Source organism: Phyllobates terribilis, unplaced genomic scaffold (assembly GCF_046119375.1).
Source record: "Phyllobates terribilis strain yellow unplaced genomic scaffold, ASM4611937v1 Scaffold_1__5_contigs__length_1240528914, whole genome shotgun sequence".
NCBI lineage: Eukaryota > Metazoa > Chordata > Amphibia > Anura > Dendrobatidae > Phyllobates > Phyllobates terribilis.
Window position 1 is genome coordinate 881,498,209 of NW_027362761.1, and position 11,637 is coordinate 881,509,845.

The 11,637-nt window shown below is 41.7% G+C and overlaps 1 protein-coding gene across 1 annotated transcript in view; it reads right to left on the reverse strand.

Annotated features, from left to right (window-relative positions):
- The window catches only part of MYOZ2 (myozenin 2), a 143,856-nt gene extending 132,453 nt beyond the window's left edge, over positions 1-11,403 (reverse strand). Inside the window, exons 1-2 of the mRNA XM_073655423.1 lie at positions 11,371-11,403; positions 1,498-1,597 (exon numbers count right to left, since the gene is read on the reverse strand). Of these exons, the coding sequence (XP_073511524.1) occupies positions 1,498-1,573 (76 nt within the window). The 5' untranslated portion in view covers positions 1,574-1,597; positions 11,371-11,403. The remainder of the gene's footprint in view (positions 1-1,497; positions 1,598-11,370) is intronic.
- Positions 11,404-11,637: the final 234 nt, after the last annotated feature.

Below are 11,637 nucleotides of genomic sequence, written 5' to 3' on the forward strand. Positions count from 1 at the left end.
GAAGGTTTCCATGGTAGGTGAGAGTCTAATATGTTGAGGTAGAGAGTTCCAGAGTTAGGGTTTTGAACATGAGTCTTTGGGCAATGGGGAGCTAGTGCAGGGATTGACAGAGGGGAGAGGCCAGGGAATACCGGAGGGACAGGTGGATTAGTCGGGCAGCAGAGTTTAGGATAGATTGGAGGGGCGCGAGAATGTTAGAAGGGAGGCCATAGAGCAGGAGGTTGCAGTGGTCAAGGCGGGAGATGATGAGGGCATGCGCTAGTGTTTTTGCAAAGTCTTTGCTGAGGAATGAGCGGATCCGGGAAATATTTTTGAGCTGGAGTCAGCAGGAAGTGGAAAAGGCTTGGATATGAAGTTCGAAGGAGAGATCAGAGTCAAGGGTTACCCCGAGGCAGTGAGCTTGTGGGACTGGGGAGAGTGGGCAGCCATTAACTTTGATGGATAGGTCAGATGGGGGGTTGAGTGAGGTGGGGGAAAGATGATGAATTCAGTTTTATCCATGTTAACTTTTACAAATCTAGCAGAGAAGAAAGATGAAATACAAGACACACATTGTGGGATTCTGGTTAGTAAGGAGTTGATGTCAGGTCCAGAGAGGTAGATCTGTGTGTCATCAGCATAGAGGTGATACTGAAAGCCATGAGACTCTATGAGCTGTCCCAGGCCTAAGGTGTAGATGGAGAACAGCAGGGGCCCTAGGACTGAACCTTGGGGGACACCGACAGATAGGGGGCGAGATGAGGAGGTGGTGTGTGAGTGGGAGACACTGAATGTCCGGTCTGTTAAATATGAGGAGATCCAAGATAGGGCCAAGTCCGTGATGCCGAGAGATGAGAGAGTCTGTAGTAAGAGGGATTGGTCCACTGTGTCGAAAGCAGATGAACTCAGTCTGTGCAAAAACATTATGCTGATCTCCGATTTGGTGGCAAAAACCTGATGACAGATTCCCTTTAAGGATTGCTTCAGATGCAGATTCACCACTGGCCCTGCTGTGTGTATATGTTGGAGCAGGATATATGGGATATATGGTTTCCTTTAGCAACTTGACCACTCAGTGTACCCATGGCAGTAACTTTTGCCTTTCTCTTCACAGTAACAATCTGCATTGTTTTCTAAGTCAGAATATAAAATAACAATACTGGATATTGTACATGCTATATGTGGAATCTTTTTTTTTTCAATATTACTTTTGACTTAATTCCTTTAATATGTTTGCTCATTTACTCTACAGATGCCTTCTGTGAAGCTGTTTGTAATGTTAACCCCAAAGACAAAGATGAAAGTCACTCCAAGTAGACTGTCAGCTGTTACTCAGATTCATTCCATTACAGCAGTTGTTCATCTGAAAATAGATCTCAAACAGACGACTACAAAAGGCTCTGCTACCGAGGAAGCACGATTTTCTTACAGATTATTTATGGATGTTGATACAATGACAACATATTCATTACTGTATATTATAGAAAAAATTATTTAAATGAAATTAAAATGATTTACCTGCTCCCTGAATCTCCCTCATTATGGCTGAGGATTGTGCACGCCTTTCTTTTTCCAGGGTAGTGTGTGATAACATTGTCTTCACACTGGTTACTGCAAGCTGAAAAAGAAAGGAAAAACATAAACAGGAATCAATGAAAATAGCGCAAATGTTACATGCAACATATCATGTGCATTATAGGTGTTCTGAAATCCAAATTACTTATGTGGCAGGTACTGAAACAGTCAAGATGACCCTGAAAGCACTTTCCAGCAAATGATAATGTTTTCAGAAGCATTAATTATAGTAACTAAAGCACCACTCCAATGATTTTTTTTTATTTCACCGCTGGAGTGGTGCTACTAATCTAAGTTCCCTACCCCCAATATTATACTCACCAGCCACCTTATTCATCTTTTATTAGCTCCGCTCCCATGGGTCCCTTGCAGTTTGTGATCTGCTTGATCGCTCCAGTGTTTGCTGGGCCAGTCTGAGGTCACTTTTCAATGCAAGTCTGGCTCTCATAAACTTGCATTGAGAGCTTGTGATCATTACCTCTGACTTCCGGTCAGTCAGAAGATGTGGTCACAAGATGAAAGCACAGGATGGGAGCAGCGCAGAGAAGAGATGAAGATGAAGGGTGGTGAGTATAAAATTTGGTGCAAGGATCTTGCGTTAGTAGCACCACTCCAGCGGTGAAATAAAAAAAAATGCTGGAGTGGTGCTTTAATAAACCAATACTCCAATTTATATTTTTAAAAAATTGATATTATGCATGTATAACTGTTAAAGGATATCTGTACTATACAGGAGTCTATATGGGGTTAATAGAGGTAGGTGCATCGGTATGTGCCCTAGACCCTTTTTCCGTGAGAAGTATGAGAATGCAAATAAAGGAGAAGGATATACACGGACGAGCAAAAGGGTAACACTGTTTTGAACTTTTTACTTTCAGGCTCAATATCTCACCACCCACTACTGCTTCGAATGTTAGACTACCATCATAATATAGACCTTCATCTTGGCTATCTCATACATAAATTTGACTTTCAACTATTTAGCATATGATTAGTTATGCAGATTCTTGTCATGTCAGTGCATTGTTACTGTTTTGCTCCTGGTGGTGGAAAAATCTTTTTCTTCCTGTGTTCTACAAATTACAACCTGTTCTCTCCTTCCCTAATAGCTCAGTGTTTTATTATGTTGATTCCCAAGTGAAAGGTCACTGGTTCGAATTGAGGAGCAGCCATGAAGAAGATTTCCCAAGAAAAGAGAAACGGTATCATCCAGCTCATCGATAGTGGTCTCTCGGCCAAGAAAATTTTCAAACTGCATCATGTGAGAGCCATGACAGTTGGAAGAATATGAAAGTCCATCCATCCATTCAAAAGCCAAGAGGTGGACGTCCAGGTAAAATATCAGAGTTAACAAGTCGGATCATCACAAGGTCTATCAGTTTTGGCGTGACAAACATGGCAGTGGAGGTAGCTCCTATGCGTTGTGATAGTGAGACCACAGTGTTCCATGCAAACACCGTGCAACGCACGTTACACAAGTCTGGAATGGTGGCTCGAAAAAAGGTGAAGAAGCCTCGACTTCAATATTATCATAAAATGCGTTGGCTGGAGTTTGCAAAAAATTATGAAAAGTGGACAGTAGAAGATTGGAAACGGGTAATTTGGAGCGATGATACAAAACTTAATAGACTACACTCTGATGGGTGCAAATGGGTCTGGAAGAAACAAGGGAAAAATGGGCTAACGGATCGAGAAATTAAAGGAATTGTCAAGTTCGGTGGCGGAAGCCTGATGGTATGGGGTTGTTTCACAGCCAAAGGTGTTGGATACTTGACCAGGATCGATGGTGGTCTCAATGCTGAGAAATATGTATCCTACAAGACCAGTTACTTCATACACTCGAGTACTATGGGTATGAAAAGGATGACAAAGTGTTTCAGCAGGACAATGACCCGAAGCATACGTCGAGATTGGCGAAGAGATGGTTCAATAACAATGAACTAGAGGTGCTGGATTGGCCCCCAGACCTCAACCCAATCAAACACATGTGGGTAGAGTTGAAGAAAAAGCTGTATACATACCCAGTATGTAACTACTTTGGGAAAGTTTTGATTTTTAGGAGCAAAACAGTAATAATGCAGTGACATGACAAGAATCTGCATAACTAATCACATGCAAAATAGTTGCAAGTGAAATTTATGTATGAAATAGTCAAGATAATTGTCTATAAAATGATGGTAGTCTCACGTTCAAAGCAGTAGTGGATGGTGAGATATGGAGCCTGAAAGTCAAAAGTTCAAAACATTGTTAAACTTTTGCATGTCAGTGTATGCTGGAGAGTGACCTTGGCATTTTCTCATATATGGGATGGGACATGATGAAGTCATAGATAAGTACAAGGCTTTCCTGTACTGGGCAGGGGACATGTGATATGAACCAGGAGGGGAAACCTCCACAAGATGACCTACAGAATATCTGCTTCTTGAACCATTGGTAGTAATGGACCCTTAATAATTATTGCACAGTGATGTCTTACCCTCTATCCTGCGCCCGAATGCAAAATCTATAACAAGCCCTCATCCCTAGCATATGTCATTTATAATACTGCTGCCTTGTTATGTATCACAGGTGTTTAGGGACCCCACAAGCATCAGGTGTTGTTGCTACGTCTACACCCACTTTAGCTATGAGTGAAGATATACATATTACAACGAGCAAAATATAATGTCATATAAAGCTCAAGTACATAGCGAATACAAAAACCTCAATGTGGAATAAGGTCTTGCTGTCTTCTTCCCTTAAATGAGTTGTCCAGGCTTTTCACGAAAGTCTGCAGTCACTCTGTGTGACTGGAGACTTGTGAATCGTCACATAGTGCGCATCGCGTGCTGTGAGGATGGTCTAAGGCCGGTGGCAAGACCGGGTGGCCATGTAGCCGCAAGTATATGACATGCATACTTCTGGCCATGTATCCGCAAGCATGCGATATGCATACTCCTGGCCATGTATCTGCAAGTATGTGATATGCATACTCCTGGCCATGTATCTGCAAGTATGTGATATACATACTCCAGGCCATGTATCCGCAAGTATGTGATATGCATACTCCAGGCCATGTATCCGCAAGTATGTGATATGCATACTCCTGGACATGTATCTGCAAGTATGTGATATGCATACTCCTGGGTATGTATCCGCAAGTATGCGATATACATACTCCTGGCCATGTATCCGCAAGTATGTGATATGCATACTCCTGGCTATGTATCTGCAAGTATGTGATATGCATACTCCTGGCTATGTATCTGCAAGTATGCGATATGCATACTCCTGGCCATGTATCCGCAAGTATGTGATATCCATACTCCTGGCCATGTATCTGCAGGTATGTGATATGCATACTCCTGGCTATGTATCCGCAAGTATGCGATATGCATAATCCTGGCCATGTATCCGCAAGTATGTGATATGCATACTCCTGGCTATGTATCTGCAAGTATGTGATATGCATACTCCTGGCCATGTATCTGCAAGTATGTGATATGCATACTCCTGGACATGTATCTGCAAGTATGTGATATGCATACTCCTGGACATGTATCTGCAAGTATGTGATATGCATACTCCTGGACATGTATGTGATATGCATACTCCTGGACATGTATCTGCAAGTACAGTACAGACCAAAAGTTTGGACACACCTTCTCATTTAAAGATTTTTCTGTATTTTCATGACTATCAAAATTGTACATTCACACTGAAGGCATCAAAACAGGTCTGTGGAGTTATCTTGGCCCACTCCTCCATGCAGATCTTCTCCAAGTTATCTAGGTTCTTTGGGTGTCTCATGTGGACTTTATTCTTGAGCTCCTTCCACGAGTTTTCAATTGGGTTAAGGTCAGGAGACTGACTAGGCCACTCCAACACCTTGACTTTTTCCCTCTTGAACCAGGCCTTGGTTTTCTTGGCTGTGTGCTTTGGGTCATTGTCTTGTTGGAAGATGAAATTACGACCCATCTTAAGATCCTTGATGGAGGAGCGGAGGTTCTTGGCCAAAATCTCCAGGTAGGCCGTGCTATCCATCTTCCCATGGATGCGGACCTGATGGCCAGGCCCCTTAGCTGAGAAACAGCCCCACAGCATGATGCTGCCACCACCATGCTTGACTGTAGGGATGGTATTCTTGGGGTCGTATGCAGTGCCATCCAGTCTCCAAACGTCACGTGTGTGGATGGCACCAAAGATCTCGATCTTGGTCTCATCAGACCATAGAACCTTGAACCAGTCTGTCTCAGAGTCCTCCAAGTGATCATGAGCAAACTGTAGACGAGCCTTGACATGACGCTTTGAAAGTAAAGGTACCATACAGGCTCGTCTGGAACGGAGACCATTGCGGTGGAGTACGTTACTTATGGTATTGACTGAAACCAATGTCCCCACTGCCATGAGATCTTCCCGGAGCTCCTTCCTTGTTGTCCTTGGGTTAGCCTTGACTCTTCGGACAAGCCTGGCCTCGGCACGGGAGGACACTTTCAAAGGCTGTCCAGGCCGTGGAAGGCTAACAGTAGTTCCATAAGCCTTCCACTTACGGATGATGCTCCCAACAGTGGAGACAGGTAGGCCCAACTCCTTGGAAAGGGTTTTGTACCCCTTGCCAGCCTTGTGACCCTCCACGATCTTGTCTCTGATGGCCTTGGAATGCTCCTTTGTCTTTCCCATGTTGACCATGTCTGAGTGCTGTTCACAAGTTTGGGGAGGGTCTTAAATAGTCAGAAAAGGCTGGCAAAAGAGATCTTTAATCCACACATGTGAAGCTCATTATTCTTGGTGCCTGAACTACTTCTTAATACTTTAGGGGGACCAAACTGAATTCTTGTGGTTTGAGGGGTTGAATAATAAATGACACTCTGAATTAACTTTTAACGTTTTAAAAAAAAACAAAACAAAAAAAACAAAAACAAAATTTGCTGCAGTGCATTTCCCACTTCCAGGCTGATCTACAGTACAAATGTCACAATGCCAAGTTAATTCCGCATGTGTCAACCAGCTAAATCTGCAGGGGGTTGAATACTACTTGTAGGCACTGTATCTGCAAGTATGTGATATGCATACTCCTGGACATGTATCTGCAAGTATGTGATATGCATACTCCTGGCTATGTATCTACAAGTATGTGATATGCATACTCCTGGCCATGTATCTGCAAGTATGTGATATGCATACTCCTGGACATGTATCTGCCAGTATGTGATATGCATACTCCTGGCCATGTATCTGCAAGTATGTGATATGCATACTCCTGGCCATGTATCTGCAAGTATGTGATATGCATACTCCTGGCCATGTATCCGCAAGTATGTGATATGCATACTCCTGGACATGTATCTGCAAGTATGTGATATGCATACTCCTGGCCATGTATCTGCAAGTATGTGATATGCATACTCCTGGACATGTATCTGCAAGTATGTGATATGCATACTCCTGGCCATGTATCTGCAAGTATGTGATATGCATACTCCTGGACATGTATCTGCAAGTATGTGATATGTATACTCCTGGCCATGTATCTGCAAGTATGTGATATGCATACTCCTGGCCATGTATCCGCAAGTATGTGATATGCATACTCCTGGCCATGTATCTGCAAGTATGTGATATGCATACTCCTGGACATGTATCTGCAAGTATGTGATATGTATACTCCTGGCCATGTATCTGCAAGTATGTGATATGCATACTCCTGGCCATGTATCCGCAAGTATGTGATATGCATACTCCTGGCCATGTATCTGCAAGTATGTGATATGCATACTCCTGGCCATGTATCTGCAAGTATGTGATATGCATACTCCTGGACATGTATCTGCAAGTATGTGATATGCATACTCCTGGCCATGTATCTGCAAGTATGTGATATGCATACTCCTGGCCATGTATCTGCAAGTATGTGATATGCATACTCCTGGCCATGTATCTGCAAGTATGTGATATGCATACTCCTGGCCATGTATCCGCAAGTATGTGATATGCATACTCCTGGACATGTATCTGCAAGTATGTGATATGCATACTCCTGGCCATGTATCTGCAAGTATGTGATATGCATACTCCTGGCCATGTATCCGCAAGTATGTGATATGCATACTCCTGGACATGTATCTGCAAGTATGTGATATGCATACTCCTGGCCATGTATCCGCAAGTATGTGATATGCATACTCCTGGACATGTATCTGCAAGTATGTGATATGCATACTCCTGTACATGTATCTGCAAGTATGTGATATGCATACTCCTGGCCATGTATCCGGAAGTATGTGATATGCATACTCCTGGCCATGTATCCGGAAGTATGTGATATGCATACTGCTGGCCACATTCAGACTAGATGTGCACAACCTCCTCGCTCAAAACAAGTGAATTGAACGAGGCTCATGTCTAGTCGAAATGTGGCCAGGAGTATTCATATTGCATACTTGCTGTCACATGACCACTCAACTGGCTGCCGGCACTGGAGAATCCTGACAGCGTGTGCTGCGCACTCTGTGGGGAGTTATGAGTCCGCAGTCATATAGAGTGACTGCAGACTTCTGTGATAAACCTGGACAACCCCTATAAGCAATTCATCTAGGGCAGGTTGGCTGTGTACATATTGCATGTGTTACAATTACTGAAAAAACCTCTGTATGCCCCAATACACAATGTGGAAGCATACAAACAACCAAGGGCCATTTGGAATATTCGGAGTGCTGTCTTGCAACTCTGTACAACTCGAATGTTTAAAATCTAGGCTTTTTGCACTATTATCTTCCACTAAGAATGGGTAGTACAGGGTGTCGGTAAAACAATTGATTCCTTGTATTCTATTTTTGTAATAATAGTTATGTAATAATAGTGCACATCTGTCCACACATCATCTACATATTACTAGCTCCTTAGGGTCTGCAGATGTTCAGGAAATGAGTATGTGAAAATTTTAGACAAGAATAGAATAGTTGGGACTATTAAGTGCTCCTAAGTATGTGATTTGGCACTATACTAATTATGTTCATCTTCAGACATTGTATTAGATGAATTTAGTGTTTAAATATCCCGAAAGAAGGAAGTAGTCCAACAATCCTCATCTGTATTGTAAACATAACATTCAATTATATGCATTATCTAAATGACTCACTAACTACCACCGCTACTCAGTATATGGTTTTTGTGGGTTTTTTGCACACAGAGGAATTGAAAAGAGCAGTCAAATACATTTTGATACAGTCGGGACTGGGGGATTCAGCTCTATCCTGCCAAAAATATGCCCTAGTGTTTGCTCATTAAAATCTATGAGCATGTCTATGGGAGATTTTCCTGGCATACATGAAGTGCGCCACAGGCAGACGCAGTGTGAATCAAGCTGTAGATGAAGCAAATGAACTCATAAAATGCAAAAAAATAATTCTGAACATGGGAGCCTAAAGGGTTATTATGAGAGGTGATGGTACTAGGCATTTCAGGGGTTACTCTTGTTTATTTGCCTGCAGTTACATGTTCTGCATTAAGCTGATGTTTCATTGGTTACATGACATTATGTATTACAAGGCTTTGCTATTGCACATTGCGAGAGGATGCTTTTGTATTACTCTTCTAACAAACATGAGTCACACATTACATTTGTGCAGCCTCTGGAAAATAACAGCTCAATCCAATATAGTGACAAAAATACAAAGCAAAAACTGTGGGAGTTGATCATTGTCATATTATGCATTATGATGTGCGACGTATCCACAATGTGGATACAGCTGGTGTGTGTATGTGTGCGCTTGCGTACGTATGTGTACGTGTGTGAGAGTGTATATATGTGAGAGCGTATATATGTGAGATCGTGTGTATATGTGTGCTTGTGTGTATATGTGAGAGCGTATGTTTGTGTATGTGAAAGTGTATGTCTGTGTTTATGTGAGAGCATGTGTGTGTATATGTGTGTGTGTTTAAGTGAGAATGTGTGTATGAAAAAGGGAGAAGCTTGGAAGCCTAAGAACACCATCCCAACTGTGAAACATGGGGGTGGCAGCATCATGTTGTGGGGTTGTTTTGCTGCAGGAGGGACTGGTGCACTTCACAAAATAGATGGCATCATGAGAAAAGAAGATTATGTGGCAATACTGAAGCAACATCTCAAGACATCAGCCAGGAAGTTAAAGCTTGGGCGGAAATGAGTCTTCCAAATGGACAATGACCCAAAGCATACTGCCAAAATGGTAACAAAGTGGCTTAGGAATAACAAAGTCAATGTTTGGGAGTGGCCATCACAAAGCCCTGATCTCAATCCTATTGAAAACTTATGGTCAAAGCTGAAAAGGCAGGTGCGAGCAAGGTGACCTACAAACCTGGATCAGTAACACCAGTTTTGTCAGGAGGAATGGGCCCAAATTCCGACCATCTATTGTGAGAAGCTTATGGAAGGATATCCCAAATGTTTGACCCAAGTCATTCAGTTTAAGGGCAATGGTACCAAATACTAATGACATGTATGTAAACTTTTGACTTTGCAGTAAGTAATAAAAATGCCTTAAAAAATTCTCTCTCTCTCATTATTTTGGCATTTGGCAAATATTAAAAATGATGGTAATCCTAATTAACCTAAAACGGGAAAGGTTTATTCTGATTTCATGTCAGATATTGAGAAAAACATGCATATGTGTCTTTTTATATAGTGTATGTAAACTTCTGGTTTCAACTGTATATATATACATGTGTATATGTGAGAATGTGTGTATATCTGTGTATAAGTGAGAGCGTGTGCATGTGTGTATAGGTACATGTGTATATGCGAGAACATGTGTGTGTTTTGTGTGTATATATGTGAGAGTGTATGTTTGTGTATGTGAGAGTTTTTGTGTTTAAGTGGGAGTATGTTTTTGTGTATATATGTGTGTGTATAAGTGAGAGCATGTGTAAGTGTGTATATGTATGCGTGTATATGTGAGAACATGTAGGTGTGCTTTTGTGTGAGTATATGTAAGAGTGTATGAGTATGTGCGAGCGTGTGTATATATGTGAGAACATGTGTATATCTGTATGTATAGGTCAGAGCGTGAGTGTGTTTGCGTGTGTATATGTGAAAGCGTATGTTTGTGTGAGAGCTTTTGTATGTGTGTATATATGTGTGGATGTGACAGTGTGTGTGTGTGTGATATTTTCACATCTCCGCTAGTCTAATTAGTGAAAAAAAAATGCTTCCACAAGTTGCAAACAAAGATCAGACCGAAAGGGGTTAATTTATCAATTCTAGCTCTGGAGTCAACTATAAACTTGGTATTTACCATCCACTGAAAGTATTTTGCTACTTTACCTAATCACGTGCCTTTTAGTGTTTCATAAATAGAACCTGGTATTCCTATTTAGAGCAAGTAACAAAAGTAGTTGCCTAGCAACATAATCTTCATAACTGGCCGAGTTCTTAACTTATATAAAGCATCAAAACTGCGCCGCTCTGCCCACCTTGCAAATTACCAAGATTAAGGCAGATTTGCTTTATGTAAGGCAGAAGCTTATTGTTGGCAAACCTAAATAAGAGATGCCAGCAGTTTTCCTGATGGGACAAATATACATGTGTCTAACAAAATGATGACCACATTGGGAAAATGGTAGAAAATTCTGACAATGAGGAGAAGGCGTCTGGTGTTTCTGTCAAGCACCATGAAGTACAAGTTAAAATGGCTTAAATAAATAACATTGACCTTCAAAATATTTCATACTCATAACTATGACCAACTTTTCCACTAACGAGTCAGAACAGTATCATTATAAGATGCTCATAGGTTGCGCATTCGAGAAGCCATCTCAGAGCCACAATACATGAGTGATAGTATGACTGATAGTTCTTACCTGTAACTTTCTGATGGAAACCAACCAGGCAGTTTGAATGGATTGCTGCCGCTACTGTCCTACAAGTGTAAATGACCTTCCTTCTCCTGGACGGACTTTCCAGGCATAGTAACTGGTATGGAGTCAAACCAAGGGTCTCGAGCACTCCACAAAGCCTGGCATCCCATGACATCAGCTGGCTAAATATAGATTTAACACTTCTGCATCTTATGGCTTTTAAACTTCGCATGAATGAAAACTGAACTTAATAAAAAAAAATTATTCATC